The sequence below is a fragment of the Pogona vitticeps genome, chromosome 11, assembly GCF_051106095.1.
Source record: "Pogona vitticeps strain Pit_001003342236 chromosome 11, PviZW2.1, whole genome shotgun sequence".
Taxonomy (NCBI): domain Eukaryota; kingdom Metazoa; phylum Chordata; class Lepidosauria; order Squamata; family Agamidae; genus Pogona; species Pogona vitticeps.
Genome location: NC_135793.1, coordinates 23,195,102 through 23,212,086, shown reverse-complemented (window position 1 = coordinate 23,212,086; position 16,985 = coordinate 23,195,102). Strand labels below are relative to the sequence as shown.

Below are 16,985 nucleotides of genomic sequence, written 5' to 3'. Positions count from 1 at the left end.
CACTCAGACCAGCAATGGGGGATCCAGAAGCGTGCCAGCTATGCCGCCCAGTCCCCCTCAATCTGGTGTGCACCTCCAGATAGATCAGACGGCATCTCCCATCATCCCGAACCAGGCTGAGGTGGACCCGAGACCTCAAGAAACCCTCAAGAGCCATCCTTCCTCTCTGGTGGGACCAGGACCACCGCCAACAAATTCAGACCAACCCCCTCCAGCCCACCATCTTCGCCCTGATGGTGGCTGGCCAGATGTTTACTGAACATCCCTTGAGCGGCAGCGAAGGAGAGGAGACAGTGTGGTGTAGTAGTTAGAGGAGGAGGACCCAAGAAACCCTGGATTTCCACCCCTTGCGCAGGCCTGGGTCCAACACACACTTCCTCAGCCTACACCACCTCAAAGGGGTGTTGCGAGGACAAGCAAAGAGGAGGAGGCGAGAGCGTTGTAGAGCCGCCTTGGGGGGGAGGGCGACGCTCCTCGCCCACCCATCACCCACCTGACCCCCCCTCCCGGCCCCTCGAGACCCCCCCTCCCAGACCCGGGACCCCACCTGGTTTCCTCCGCCTCCGCTTCTTGGAGCCGAAGAGCTTGACTCGCGAGAAGACGCTGAGCTTCTTCTTGTCGGCGCAGCTCGTCTTGGTCTTGCTGGGGCTGCTGACACATTTGCAGGCGTTGGACTTCTCGCGCTCCCGGGCTTGCCTCTTCTGGCGGATGAGGGAGCTGGCGATGGCTGCTGCCATCGCCGCCACCCTGAAGGGGTCACACGGCGGGGCTGCGAGGGCTGCCTGCGGGGAGAGGCCCCCCCAGCATGCTGCTCTCGCCTCCCCTCGGAAAGAGAGAAAGGGCGGCCGGCGGAGGGCCCGGAAGACCCTTCCTTGCCGCCGCCGCCGCCTATGGAGAGACGCTCGGGGCGCCCCTGGGGCTACAGGAGGGCACCCCCCTTGCCCCCAGGCCGGAGGGGGGGGGAAGGAGGCTCCTCGGCTCCTGGGTTGTTGGCGAGGGTGGCCAAACAGCGGGCAAAGTCGCGGCTGGGCTCAGCCCAGGCGAAGCCGAAGGGCGACCAACAGGTCCGGCGGCGAGCTCTCCAAAAGCGCGCGGGCCCCCGGGCGCACCATGGGCGCTCGCCGGCGCCTCTCGCCTTCGCCCGCTGCCTCAACCTGTTCAGCGCTGCCTCCCCGGTCAGTAGCAGAGGAGGAGAGGCTGCCGGGCCCGCCTGCTCGGGGAGGTGGGTCCCCCTCTCCCCACCGGCCGGCGCCTTCTTCTGCTCCTCCCGGCTGTTGCTCCTCGGCTGGGCTTGGAGAGGTCCCTCGGGAGGCGCCCGCGGGCGCTGCGCTCTTCACCAGGGCAGCCGGCGCCGCAGCATCGCCCTGCCTCCTGCACCGGCCGCTTGCTTCCTCCGCACTCCTCGGGGATGGGAGGCTCTGCCCGCCGAGCTGGCCCTCCCGCAGCCGGGCAGCCCCGACCCCTGCAGCGAAGGGCTGGAGCCGGCCACCGAGGCTGCTCCTGTTCGGCTCGGAGCTGCAAAACCCCTCAGCAGAAGCAGCAGCAGCCGAAGAGGCAGCGGCGGCGCGGGCCCCCCTCCTCTCCTCCCTCCTCCATCCTCTTCTTTTCCAGCGAATGCAGAAATCCGGGCTCAGTGCGCAAGGAGCCGTGGAGAGGTGGTGGGAGAGGAGGGAAGGTGTATGGGGGAGGTGCGGGGGGGGGAGAGAGGAAGAGCAGCTCAGAGGCGGCGCAGCTGTGGCCAGAGGAGGAAGAAATCTCCTTGAGTAAGGTAGAGGAGGGGGTGCGGGCTTGGCATCGCAGCGATGCCTCGCGGGAGAGCCCAGCAACAGCCGCCGCCGCGGCAAAGACACCCAAACAGACGTGACTCGGGTGGCAAAGAGTTGTCAAACGGTTGGGGGTGGGTGGGTGAAGAAGCTCGAAAGGGAGCCGGCCTTGGGGGCGCCAGCGGATGCTTGGAAAGATCCTGAGGTGGCCAGGGCATCACCAGAAGGGCTGAGCGGGAGGAGGCGGAGGCGGCTGCTGGATCCCTGTTTTTTTAAAAAAGGGGGGGGGTCCCCTTAGCCCTGGGAGCCTGAAGCAAGCCGGGGATGCTTTTCCAGAAGCTCAGGCAAGCAGGCGTAAAAGTCCTCAGCGCCAAAAGACAAAGCAGGAGGAAAGGAGGAGGGAAGAGAAGACGGTTGGGTCGCACCCGGGTTGTCTAGGCGCACCTCCCTGGGGTCGTTGGTTTCGTAGCTTTCACAACCTGGAGTAAAAGGAGACTGGGTGGCTGCGAAAGGCAGGGGTGCCATGGGGCTTGGTCCTCTCTGGGCCTTTTGCTGGTGCCCTGGGAAGGTTTTTGTCAGGAGCGCTGTGGGCTTGGTTTGGTTTCAAGGATGGAGGCCTTGGATTTCCTCTCCTAGAAATGATCTCCATTCCCATTCCCAAATGCAAAACCAGTAGCTCTTGGAAGCCTTGTTTGCCAAGCACGAGGAGAGCAAATTTCCACCGGAATATCCAGATGTTGTCCTAAATCTGGTCCATGAGAATTCAGATCCAAAAGCTGTTGGCCATCCTTAGATCTCTCCTGGCGTGTTTCAAAGCCTTGTGTGATATTGACTCAGAACTGGAACCTTCTCATCCCAGCCCCACGGGTGGTAGCGAGTGGCCATACTTTCCTGTGCTCAATCATGTTGTCTCTTCAGAGTCTGCCACTTTCATGTCATGTGTATCATCTTCAGCGTTGCCAAATCAGACCCTTGGAAAAGGCCTCAAGAAGCATTGCATCCACCAGTCCTGTTAATGCAGGAACATATCCATACTATTACGTATCAGTATGGGAGCACTTGGCCACTTGTTTCAAAACCTATAAAGAGGGAACACCACCTTTCAAGTCTGGTCTGTTTTCACTGCAAAAGAGTGGATTGCTCCACTCTTGAACAACCGGCTTCTGCCAATGGGCAGCTGCAAATGTTGATCTGAAATCCTTTCTCATGAATGTCTTGCATTCCATCCCATCTTCGGAAGTTCAAGAAATGAATGGCATCTGCTGTTTATGTGACAGACAACCTTCGCTGATCTGAAGAGGGCTTTCGTACACTTCGTGTTTACTTTAAACTCTGGTCACCAGGACTAGGTTTGACCAAAATGGAAAGATTACTTTTCATGGACACAAAATCATAGAATAATTGAGTTGGGAGGGGCCCTATAAGGCCATCAGGTCCAAAACCCTGCTCAATGCAGGAATCCAAATTAAATTATATCTGGGAAAAGGGGTGCCCAATTTTCTCTTGAGTGCTCCCAGAATTGGCATGTTCACCACCTCCCGAAGTCATGGGTTCCATTGTTGTCCTGCTCTAACAGTTAAGAAGTTTTTTCCTGATATTTAGCTGAAATCTGGCTTCCTGTAGCTTGAGCCCATTATTATGTGTCAATAACAGATCCTGCTCCTCCTCTGGATGATGATCTTCCAAATATTCAATAAGTGCTGTTATATTTCTTCCCAATCTTCTTTTCTCAAGGCTAAAGATCTGTACAGTATACTTCTGTGGATGTAACTGAGACCTGGATCCATCTTTATAGCCACCACATGTTCCCCTTAAATCCTATGGTCTTTTTGATGTGTCTTGCTCTTTGCTTGTGTTGCTGTAAGACTACCAGTTCTATAAGGCAGTGCAACATGGGTCAAAGAATGCACACAACAGATGATACCAAATGCAAGTGGTTCCTGTGATGCATTGGGACATGAAGCCAAGATGTGATGGGGCCCAAATAATGTGGGAGAGCTGAGGAAATTCTAGAACAGTGGTAAGAGTCATGCTAGGAAAGTTCCTGTAGATTCATTGGCCTTGGAAGTCTTAGCATGAGACTGGAGACAGAATGCTGGCTGTCCTTCCTGTGGATTTTGAGCATGACTGATTGAGTGGATTGAGCCATCTGCCATGTTCTCTGGCATCGTCTCATGTTGCGGTTGCTCCAAAGCCCTGTGCAGACTGACAGAAACTGCATCGGAGTCCTAAGTAATTTCTTCTGCCATCTTCAGTCACTTTCTAGAGGGCAATGATGGGATGGCCAATTTCTGGACACCTTTAAAGAAGAATTAGGAGCAAAGAGATGGTACAATCTAAAAGCTGACTCCCTCTACCCAGGCCCAAGAGCAATGGGCTTGATAGTAGTGTCTCATTGAGAGGAAAAATGTTGTCTGATGTCCAGTTGAGTTAGTAAGACTCCTAGTCAATGGCTACCATCAGCGGCTGAGCACATTCCACCATTTCATCTTGTAGGCTGATTGGTTGCAAATCCAGCTATGAGATCTAAGAGTTGGCCATATAGAGAGAGATCTTCCCCATCTTCCCCACAGATGCTATAGTCAGGTTGCATCAGCAAAAGCAGCAGCTTAGATAGATGTTCAGAGAGGCAGCATGATGTAGAACTGAAGTCTAAGACCTGAATTTTAGACCTTCCTTAGATGAGAGGTTCACTGAGTTCCCCCAGACCAATGGTTCCCAACTTGGGTTCCCAGATGTTCTTGGATTACAACTCCCAAAAATTCTGGTGAATGCAGGTAGGCTTCTTGGATTTTTATTCCAAAAACATCTGATTACCCAAGCTTGGGAACCACGGCTCTAGACAACCACAATCTTTTAGTTCTACTTCACAGGACTGCTGTGGATCTAAAATGGAGCCAACCACCTTGAGGAGAGAAGCTGATATGAACTTAGGCCAATTAGTTCAAATAGGGTTCTCCTGGATGGTAAAGAAGGTGTACCTTAAGGTATAAAGGTAAGGAGAGAAACAGTGGCAGAAACTGACTGCAGTTCCAGGAATAGTGGAAGTGCATTGGGACCATTGTTCCTTGCAGTCAACAAGTTGCATTTCAAGATGCAAAAATGCAGCTGGTTCTTTTGCCATTGGCTTCGTCCGAGGGTCATCCCGTCTCTACAGCTGCAAGACTGCAAAATGCCATGGAAGAGGATCATGGCAAACTCATGTAGAAGAGAAGCAAAGGGGGATGAGCGTGGCATTGGTCTGTCTGTTGAACAGACGTTGGGAGGTGACAAGTAGAGACCGTAATAATGGTTGTTAAGAGTCACTCAAAGGTCCTTAATGGATGGCAAGTTTTGGCAAGTATCTCCAAGCATTAATCTGCTTGTCTGTGCTTGGATGTACTTCTCACACAAATAAATGTCAAATAAATCTTGTTACTCTGTAAGCTGCGAGAAGACTACTATTATTATTTGAAAATACAAGACACAGTCTTTGACTGGTGCTATACAACAGATACGCATTTAAATGAAAAACTTAGGTATCAGATAAATAGCAGTGTAATATGTATGCTGTCCCTAATATTGCTGTTTTCTGCAACTTTGATGGTGTAATTTCAGAGATCTGCAGCTGATTGTCATATTTAATTGTATGGCATTGTTCCTAATGCCCTGATAACTGTGGCAGCCATTGAAGTGTGTTTCACTATCAAGTGGGACATTTCAATTGCCACATCTCTCCATGTTGTTAATTTTTCCATTTTTTATGTTCAACACTGGCATCCCCTGGAATTGCAATATCTATTATCAATACCCATACCCATACCCATACCCATACCCATATTCATATCCATCCATCCATCCATCCATCCATCCATCCATCCATCCATCCATCCATCCATCCATCCATCCATGCATCATCATCATCACCATCACCATCACCATCACCATCACCACCATCATCATCAGCAGCAGCAGCACTGAAACAGAATAACAGACAGCTATCCTTCTGGAAACAAGCCAGTGAATGAAGTCTGGACATCTGCTTATGGTGGTGTATGTATCCACCTCTGCTAACCATAGTTTGCTAGTAAAACATAACATACAGTTAGGAAGCTGTGGTTTGTTGCTAGCTTACACACTCTGGCTTTTTTAAGCTTTAGCTTTTTGTGATCAGTGGCAAAACTATGACACTATTGACCATCAAACCCCCGTTTTCCCTGCTCCCTCTGTGATTAGCTATGATCCTCACCATAACTGGGAGAGAAGTAGTTTCCACTAGGAATAATATATTATCACAAGCTACTTCTGTTGTATTCTAAAGTACTTGCAGAGAGTTTGGTCTTGAGTGGGCAATTAAGAGCCATTAACTTCATAAAAGACTCGCTCCTCCTTTATTGATACTGACTGCTCTAAGTAGCATTTTTGCCCTCCTTTTTGGGAAGGGTGGCTTAAGGCTAACCCTCTAGTAGGAACTGACTAAAAGGGTAACAGAGAACCCAGAAATGGGGCAGGATAAACAAGTCACAATCTGTGGTGCGATCCGTGGCTTTAGCAACAAACCTTGATTGACACAAACCATGTCTCATTGTAACACGCCAACAAGTGCAGTGCAGTTTAGCTTTCCTACACAGAGCAAGTAATGTGCATATTGCAGATGGCAAGACTTTTGTGGCAAAGGGAAGATCCAAGCCACAGAGTGCCTGAACCCGAGATGTGCCTCTCAGACATTACCTGACATCATGTTTGGACCTTTGAACACTTTTATAATATGCCACCTGAAAGAGTCAGCTTCCGAATGGCAGTCAGCAGGGATGAGAAACCCTTCCTACTAGCATTCCACAACCTGGCTTTCTCCAGACATCTTCGACTACAATTTCCATCATGCCAGGACAACAATGATGTTTGTGGAACCATGGGTTCTATAGTCTAACACACTTGACAGGCACCACAGATGGGAAGGGTGACTCCCAGAACATGGCTTTGGCTTGAGACCGAAGCCTCTAGACACACGGTTTTACAGTTGGACAGTCTTATGCAACCCACAGCCAGCGGAAGAGAGAGGCAGCCAGAAGCTCCAGCACCCTGGACAGTTCCCAGTGAGGTCCTTGCTCCAGGGATGAATTAAGGCCACTCCTACTGCTGGGGCCAGGATGATTCCCTCCATGTTCTACCCCTTCCTTCCAAGCAGGAAGCCTGACATGCTGGGCTGGCAATGAGCAATCTGGAGACTAAATTTGGCCTCCCAAGAGCCCATTTGCAGCCCCCATGCCCCTGCCCCCCCTTGAAGAATTGGGGGAGCCCAATAAGCTCATTTGAACAGCATGGGGAGCAATTCTGCCACATTTTGAAGGGCCTCCATCTTCCGGAAACATCGTCAATGACTTTTACAATGGTGAACATTCCATATCATCTTTCTTTTTATAACCACCTTTCTCCCCCCCTGAGAAACAGCACAGAGCAGTCATTTCCAACTAGTGCAATAAACCTGGAGTTGCAGAAATGAAATACTACTGGAGGAAAGATAAAGGAGAAAGCATGCACTTCAGAGCACATTAAAGTGTGTCTCAAATCAAAATTGCTTTGATTGTACCCTGTTTCCTCGAAAATAAGACCTAACCTGAAAATAAGCCCTAGTAGGATTTTTCTGGATGCTCGTAATATAAGCCCTACCCCAAAAATGAGCCCTAGTTAAGTGAAAGCCCACCCTCCACCACTGTGCAGCAACCAGAAGATGATGACATGACTGTATATGAGTAAATGTAGGTTGTTGTACATGGAAAAAATAAAACATCCCCTGAAAATAAGCCCTATTGCATTTTTTGAGCAAAAATTAATATAAGATCCTGTCTCATTTTTGGAGAAACACGTTATGGATGAAATGTACACATCTCCTATGGAAAACACTCACACTCATTCACACAAATGCACAATGCATAGGTGGTGAATCTCCCCTGTGCCACACCTTGTATAAGCTGAAAACCCCAATAATCATGAAGAAAAGTGTAGAAAAGCACAAAGTCTTTCTCACTCTTTTCCCCCCTTCTTCTTTTTGCTGTGGAGGGGGTGGATATTTTGTGTTTGAGCGTATTCAGTAATTTCTTGGACCACAGTGAACAGTTCTTCTATTCCTCACCTACCTCCTTCTCCCCCTCACAAAGATGTTACGGGTCTGGAAACCAAGTCTTCTAAGAAATGCTTCACAGACCTGGACTATTTGGCCCAGAGAGTCGTATGATAGCCATCTTCAGATATATGGAGACATGGGGAATGGACATGTCAGACAGAAGATGGCCTTGGAAGTTAGGGTCAAAATTTGGGTCCAAGCTATCTCAAGGACTGTGTCTCTATTTATGAGCCTGCTCAGGTGTGAAGATCATCAACAGAGGCCTTTCTCTTGGTCCTGCCACCTTCACAGGTGCATCTGGTGGGGACACAGGAGAGGGGCTTCTTTGTGGCTACTCCTTTAGACTCTGGAACTCCCTCCCACAAGAGGCCACCCTGGCCCCATCTTTGCTGTCCTTCTGCAAGCAGGCAAAGACCTATCTTTTCAGGCAAGCTCAGCCTCAGTAACCAGCTGTGTGTGATTCTTAGATTGTTGTGCATTACTGCTTTGACTGGATTGTTAGTACTACTTGTGTTTTCCATGTTTTGTGTTCTCCCTTTCTCTGAGTGACATTTTTAAATGTTTGTATACTTATTGAGCTTTGCCTTCATATTGCCTGCTAATTGATGTAAGATGTTTCCTTACAATAATGTTTAAATATTGTCTTTTAATGATGTTAACCACCATTGTTTACTCATTGTTGACTCATTGTAAACATTGTCTTTCATTGTTGTAAGCCACCTTGGGTCCTTTTCAGGGAGAAAGGCAGGGCAAACATATTTTAAATAAATACATAAATAAAATAAATCATTCCGCCACTTGTACTCCAAGAAAGTTGAATTTCTAGGCTCTGCTCACTCCAGGAAGAACTGGAGCCAAGTTGAATTTTAATAGCTGGCACGTTCACTCACTTAACTGTATAAATGTCTGTCTATCTATACTCTGTTCCTCGGGAGAAGTGGGCTACGCTCTATGGAAGCTTAGACTAAATAAAACTTCTTCGTGTCTAAGGCGTTGTTTCCATTACAACAGATGGGCACGAGCCGCCTCTTGGAAATATTAGCAGAAGGCGTAACCTTTCTGGAGAAATGGCCCACTTAATGTTCACCCACATTTCCTGAGAGTTAAAACAGAATATCCACTTTTTAGGCTGGCACTGGAAACAGAGTAGGAGTTGTTGGGTGGGGGGTTCAAAGATTCGTCATAACAGTTTGTAATTTACATTTGCAAGCCACTGTTTCTACACACACACACACACACACACACACACACACACAAATTTGGCATGAACAACATAAGGCTAAACCAGCAGTAGCGAACTTGTGAAGACTGAAGGAACTTTTTTTCCCTTTGTTTCTTGACACCGGAGGCTAGACTCTTCTCTAAAAGCCTGAAAAACAAGATTCTTTCTTTCTTTTTTCAATGCTCAAGAACTGCAAACTACTTTCCCTAGCATGTTCAGAGGACATGGTTCGCCCTCTCAACACAATTCTGCACATCCTGTCTAAAATTGCCCATCCCTAGAGTAAACCTTTTTTTAGAGTAAGGATAATGGGATTCACATGAAGGAATGCCTCCATGTTTAAAATTTCTGTAGGTTATCATGCCATGCAGCTGATGGTTCAGGGCTTCTTTTCCTTGACTTGCTTTTTACTTTATTAATGCAGGAGCTTTGTCTTTTTAAAAAGGTTTAGGAGAGATGCATGCATTTGTATGCTTGATAATCAACGGAAGCTGCCTTCCCCCGGTGGCTTTAGGAATAGAGTTCATGGCAGGCAAATGTGCTGTAGGGATTAGAGCAAAGAACGGAGGTTGTGAAGACCAAGTTTTAATGCCCACTTGGTTACCAAAACCACTGGGGGTCCAAACACCAGTTACTTTCTCTTAAAGGTAAAGGTAAAGGTTCCCCTTGACAATTTTTGTCCAGTCGTGTTCGACTCTAGGGGGCGGTGCTCATCCCCGTTTCCAAGCCATAGAGCCAGCGTTTTGTCCGAAGACAATCTTTCCGTGGTCACATGGCCAGTGCGACTTAGACACGGAACGCTGTTACCTTCCCATCGAGGTGGTCCCTATTTATCTACTTGCATTTGCATGCTTTCGAACCGCTAGGTTGGCGGGAGCTGGGACAAGCGACGGGAGCTCCCTCCGTCGCGTGGATTCGATCTTACGACTGCTTGGTCTTTTGACCCTGCAGCACAGGCTTCTGCGGTTTAGCCCGCAGCACCACCACGTTCCCTTTCTCTTTCTCACCACGTTCTCCTTTCTCTTAGCCCAACCTAATAAGAACTATGTGCTGTCATGTCAGTCCTGACTTATGTGACCCTTTTCAGGGTTTTGCAAGTAGAGAATACTCAGAAGTGGATTATTATCCCTTTTAGCCAGTGGTGCCCTGGGACTGTGCAGCTTGCCCAAGGCCACACAGGTTGGCTCTCCTTGCAGGAAGCAGAGTGGGGGAATCCAACTCCCAACCTCTAACTCTGCAATCAGATACCTAAACCACTGAGCTATCAAGCCAGCTCAAAAAGCTTAAATCTTAGAACTGCAGAGCTGTAAGGGACCCTACAGATCACTGAGTCCAGCCCCGGGGTCAAGGAGGCACAGCGGAGAATCGAACTCCCAACCTCTGGCTCTGGAGTCAGAGCCCTGAACCACTGAGCAATCCAGCCGGCTCAGCTTAACCTACATCTCAAGAAAAACAAGGAAAAGTCTGGCACCTTAAAAAACAACTCAGTCTTATTTGGCATCTGCTTTCATGGATCCCAGCCAGCTTTGTCAGATGCAGTCTATATAAAAACATGTTTGTGTACACGGCGTCACAAGACTCTCCGGTTGTTTTTCCACCGCAGCAGACAGACATGGGCATATCCCTCCCCTTGGAAAAATAAATAGCTTTACAAACTTGTTACGATAAAGGTGGGAAGGAGGAGAGCCACAGCAATGGTTCTGACTGTGGAGAAAGCTGGCTATAAATATAACCAGGGAAAGCCAGAAAAATAACTTCACCACATGTAAACCAGCCTAGCACACAACCCACATGTTTACGCGAACGCAAATTGTACAGTGTGCCATGCGGCTTGCTGGAAGTTAGCTGCACAGTATGCTTCCAGACAGGTATTTCCTGCAGAAATACATTGGGCACAATTTCTCCCAAGGCAGTGAACTTAGCTGGAAGTGTCTTTAGTCATACAACACAGCTGGGTCACTTCTAACTAAAGAGCCACAGGATTCCAAGCTTTAAAAGAATTCCTTTCTCTTTGGACGTCATAGTCCAGAAAGGAACTCTCTTGTTTTGAAGGTCTGGTGGCTTCTACCAGGAGAAGCTGATTTGCTAGCCTTTATAAAGTTGAGAAAGGAAAAAGAAAAGGGCCGTGTGATCCCCAAGATGATACAAAGTGGTGGTAGATTTTATTGGACCACTTTTTTAAAAAATAAAAAATAAAATTGCAAGCTTTCATGGAGGAGTCCCACTTCTTCAGGCTGAATGCAACCGCCTTCGTGAACAGTGCAGAGAAATTGTAGAAATTTTGATGGAACATCAGTTCCAGCCATGCTGCAAGGATAATTGAGACTGCAGCCTCCAAAGGACCGACATCATCTCTGGCAGACAGGGACCTTCAATTTCTGGACCTTTGTCTACAGTTATTCTGCATTATCCATGAAGGGGTTGTGCTCAGCCTGGTGAAGTAGAGCTCCTTCATGAAAGCTCACAATTTTTTGATTCTTTTAATGGTCCCATGAAAAGTATCACCCACTCTTACATCTGTAAAGTAAGTTCTTTTCTTTTCCAGCTGAGGAATAAGGTGGACCACGTTCAGCTGGTTGCTCTCCTCCTCTGAAAGCAACAATTTTTTGCAAATAAAAATTATAGTTAACAGACTGCACTGTTTTTTCCATTATTTAATGAAACAATACCACTGTTTTATTTGTTCAATAACAAAAACTTCTACTGCAACTGTTATTAGCTACCAACATCAATCTATTTTCTTTTAATTTAATGCAGACATTTCCCTAAGCTCTGACTCATGAGGAGCTATCAGTCACTTCACCAAAAAAGCTGTAGTTCTATTTAAGAATAGAAGAAGATTAATCCACCACGGAACATCAAGAAAATGACGGATTTGAATGGAACATCCTCCTGCAGGGCAATTAATATTTATTTATTTATTTATTTATTTATTTATTTATTTATTTATTTATTTGCTCTCTTTTAGCTGTTGGGCGTTGGTTCCAGTGGTAATTCAATCACTTCGCTTTGCTAAATGGATTTTTTGCGCATTAAGGGACTATGAGATATATTATCGTAACACTGATGCTGCTAAAGCCGCATGCCAAGAAATATTTGTCTGTGAAACATTCTTTTTAGCTTAGATACAATTGTATTTAAATCCAAGTTTATGAGAGAGAGAGAGAGAGAGAGAGAGAGAGAGAGAAGGTTCATGGATATAATTCCAACGTAATTTCTAGAAGTGCAAATAGAGAAGAAAAGGATCCATTAATAAATATAATCTGTAGCAATTTGATGCTGTAAGAATTAAGATATGAGAAAAAGCCTAATTGGTTCTGTCCTCACCCCATCCATATCTGCTGTCACACCATGCTTGCCAATGCCGTAGACAGACCTAGCTAGATTCCACTTCAATCAAAACTACACTGTTTTTGCCTCCAAATGGGACATGACAGGAAAATCATCCTGCCATCTCCCAGGTATACACAGCTCTCTTCTTCACTACAGCCTAGAAGGGTTACTGTTCTTCTGGTTTTTAATCAAATACATTATATTGAAGCAGCAGCTTCATACGCTATACTAAAACCCAACATACTCAACACAGCTTATTGGTTAGCGTAGATATTAATCGTGGCTCCCTCTTCTTTTCTTCCCTTTCTTTTCAGAAGCCATGGATGTTCTCCAGCAACCTCCAGACTTTTTCCCAATCCCATCGTGGCTTCTCTTTTCAGCCTCCTTACCTGAGTAGGATTTTCTCATGCCCAATGCCGCCATACTTCCTCGTGAGCTGATGCTGCCCTTTCCAGTTCCCTGCTTGCCTTTGAGAGCAAGCTCAGAGAAAGTTTAAAGGCATAAAGTATTCTCTGAGGCCCCAGCCAGAAACATCTTTTGTGGTATACAGAGATCATTAATGGGCATTAGGCGCTGCAGACCATTACGACTTTCAGCGATCATTAAAAATGCATGGCCTCAAAGAGTCTTTTTCTGGCAAAGTTGGAACCCATTTCTTGGACGCTGCTGCTCCCCGACGTTGCTTTGGTGAGGTTTTGCTTAAACATGTTATTTTGCTAATGCCAGGTTTCATGGGCTCATCTTCTAGAATAACAAAGTGGGGGAGCGTTGAGGGGTGGCGGCAGGGAGAGGCTGAAAGAGCCATCGCCTGTAACCGGATCCTCCAGTGTTTTAGGCCTGTCTGATGCTCGCTCTCCCTTCATCTCCGGCTCAAATGGCTTTTTAGAAGCAAAAAGTGCATATTCCTCCAGTTTTGTTTAAGCTGAATTATTGATAAGCAAGCGAACGCTACCAGGACAATTGTAAACATTTACAAGAATCCTGTTTGCTGGCTGTTCTGGCATTGACACTTGAGCCACTGTGTTGTTGAGCTCTGTCTGGAGACCAAACAACGAGGTGAAAACAGATTGTGGTTAAGTCTTGCTGCTCAGAGTGTCCAGCAGAAGTCCTGACCAACCTGCCAAAATGGTGCAAGGTACATTTTAAGGGAGGGTGGCCATGCCTGATAGAGGACAGGTCTTTATTGGAAGGACATCTAAGGGTTTCAAGAGAAAGAACCCAAAGAAGGAGGATCCGTGGCCTTGACATTTTATCCATTTTTGATTGATTGATTGATTGATTGATTGAGTGATTGATTGATTGATTGATTGATTGATTGATTGATTGATTGATTGATTGACTAATTGACTGATTGACTGATTGACTGATTGATTTCTATACATTAGTGCATAGTGTTATTCTAGGTGGTCTACAATGTAGTAATAAAATATCTAGAACAGAAATCGAAATCACATCACCGAATCCAATAAAAACAATATACAGCCAATAAAGTAGAAGAGGCATGCACTCTAAATGTGAGAACAGGACAGGAGGCACAATTATATTTCTAGACAACTCTTCTTCCACTGAGTTGAAGGCACTGCTTTTCCTCTTATCCTCAGAATGGCCCTTTGAGGTGTCATGAGCTCAAAATGACCCTCCAAGCTCCCCAGTTTGATGGGGACAAGAACCTGGATTTTCCAGTTCCTGGCTTCAAATTCTAACCACTTCACCATATTGCAAGCCAACCATTAACAGTTAACAGCTGGGCAGCAACCTGAGCAGGCCAGCACACTTGTCTCCGGGTTGGTGTTTTTTTCCTTCCCTGCAGAGGTACTTCTATTGAACTGGAACTCATCATTTCTAAATTTCCATCTATGCACACACATTAGCACTTACAACATTGAGGCTGGATCTGAGTTTCCAACTGCAGTGCATTTCCCCTCTACTGCACCGTTGCAGGGTGGGGGGAATCTAAGGTCTACTTGCTTAGGTCACTCACTCTACAAGGAAAATAATAAGAGGAGAGGCTTTTCACGGCATAAGAGCTACATGGCTGTTCCACCCAGAACAATTTTGACTGCTGAGAAGGGTGGCACCACTCCTAAGTTGAAATGGGCATGAATTAAAAAAACGAACCACCAGTCATTCCAAAATCACTAATTTGTCAATTCATATTCTTATGAATCAATGCCCCTAATGAATATGAATAAATGAATTTTTTAGCGATTTCTGATTCATCAATTTGTTTGGCTATAAAACGGCTCCCCGGGCACCAAGAGACACCAAAATCGCAGAGAATCTTTCCACGACTGTCTACAATCCCTCCAAGTTTGAGGAAGATTGGTTTTTCCAGAGCCAGCTACTAAATGGCCCTTACCTAGGGGGACCCACTTTGTGAGTGTATAATTTGGATGTCTGGGACTTAATCTTCACCAAACCTGGAGGGGTTATAGTGGAGAGTCATGGAAAGCTTCTGTGTGATTTTGGTGCCTGGGAGAAACTTTTTTGGGGGGGGGCTTCCTTTTGGGTGTGTAACCCAGACAGCTGATACACAAACTTCACCAAACATACAGGACTTGTAGAAGAGAGTCAGGGGAAGGTTCTCTGTAAATTTGGTGTATTTAGGTCCTTGTGGGGGGTTGTTTTATAGGCTTTAAAAATGAATTGACAAATCAATTCATCAATTTGTTAGGAAAAAAACATAAATTCGTAATTTGTGATTCATCAACCAATCGCTGGAATGACAAAGTTTTTGAGGTCAAAAGTCAACTCCAAGACAAATCCAGTCTCATTTCTTGATGTTTTGGTGGCCCTTGAGCTCCTGGCCTGGAAAATTGGCCCGCCCACCGGAGTTGGCCACCCTCTGCTACATACCCCTTTCACACAGAGGTGCCAAGTACGGAATTTAGGAAATCCACACACATGCATAAACACGCACAGATACACAGCTCTGATTTGTTAGATCCTTTTCTAGCCATTCCTACCTTAACCCACCCAGAAATGTTGTGTCCTTCCAGGGTCTGATGCTTATAGAGAAACATGCAGGCAAAGGAAGCCACATTTATGTCCTGTTCAAAAGATGGACAGGAAATGTGAATATTCAACTCCTAAGCCAAATTCAGTACGAAACCCATTTGCTTGTCTCAGTCTGCCTTCTGGTGGCTGAGTGTTACACGTGCAACCTTCAGCTGATTTTTTAAATCAAAGGATCCCATAGCTGTTCAACTGATCTTTCATTTGCAAGCCTAAATAGCAACACAAGCTTTTGAAGTTTGCCTTGGTGGTCACTGGCTCCCTCCTGCCCAGGGCATAAAATGACTTGCCCCTGGTGATTTTGTGCTCCTTCCCCCCCCCCTAGTTTTATTTAACACCTTTTCTGATGGTTTCAGCTGATACCTCTCTTTTTAAGACATTATTTCCCCCTATTCGCGTTATATTTTCAAAACCATCAGTAAGAGCTACAGTATTTCTTCTGAAAAAGTCACACGGTTTCTTAACTCCAAGGTTCTCTCAGCAACAGCTTCAAAACCATTTCTGAAGACACAGCGTCTCCAAATACAAAATAACATAAAAGCAAGTATAATAAAATACAATCGTTGATATTTAAGGTGCCACACTGCTTTAGTCTTTTTAAAAAATTCTTTATTTTGTTTTTGACTGATAACACTTTCAGAGACTGACACAGCCACCTGTTCTAAAACGGAGAGTTACTAGATACTGGATGAGTGTTCCTGGTTGTTTCCCCAAATCCTAAGCCTTCACAGCACCTGAACAGATGGAAAGAGAAGAGGTGGGCAGTGGGCTGTAATCCCCTTCAAGCTAGCAATTATCAGGAATGGCATGTGGGAATGGAACCCTTTTGGACTACAAGTTCCAGAATCCCCCAACCAGCATGTGGCCATGCTAGTTGGGTGTTCTTGTCATCCAGAAGCTGGCTGGATAGCTCAGTGGTTTAGATCTCTGGCTACAGAGCCAGAGGTTGTGAGTTCAATTCCCCACTGGGTTTCCTGTAAGGAGAGCCAGCCTGGGTGGCCTTGGGCAAGCTGCACCATCCCAGGGTGCCCCCAGAGAAAGGGAATAGGAAACCACTTCTGAGTATTCTCTGGAAAACTAGGTCGCCATCAGCCAGAATTAACTTGACGGCACCTGATTATTATTAATGTCATCCAGAAAAGTAATTTTTCTGAGTACAAGGCACAAACACAATTCTAGACAAGACGAACCCTTTTGAATCACTGCATTTTTTCATGTATTAGTTCTAATAACAAATGGTGATTTTAAAGCACGAACAAAGAAAGAGAATATACCCTACTACAGATAAGTTTGCACTCTGTTAGAGAGATTAGGTTTTCAGCTTTAAAACTACTTATATATATGTTCTTTTACCAATGGAAAGATTGGTTGGTTGGTTGGTTGGTTGGTTGGTTGGTTGGTTGGTTGGTTGGTTGGTTGGTTGGTTGGTTGGTTGGTTGGTTGGTTGGTTGGTTGGTTGGTTGGTTGGTTGGTTGGTTGGTTGGTTGGTTGGTTGGTTGGTTGGTTGGTTGGTTGGTTGGTTGGTTGGTTGGTTGGTTGGTTCTCCTCA

The 16,985-nt window shown here is 46.3% G+C and overlaps 1 protein-coding gene across 8 annotated transcripts in view; it reads right to left on the bottom strand.

The window, feature by feature from the left end:
- The window catches only part of FGF13 (fibroblast growth factor 13), a 160,007-nt gene that overhangs the window by 38,169 nt on the left and 104,853 nt on the right, over positions 1-16,985 (bottom strand). Inside the window, exon 1 of one of the 8 annotated variants that reach the window (XM_072981003.2) lies at positions 548-847. The exons of the other annotated variants lie outside the window; for them this stretch is intronic. Coding sequence (XP_072837104.1) covers positions 548-737 — 190 coding nt within the window. The 5' untranslated portion in view covers positions 738-847. Of the gene's footprint in view, positions 1-547; positions 848-16,985 lie in introns of those variants that run through there. 8 annotated transcript variants of the gene reach the window in all.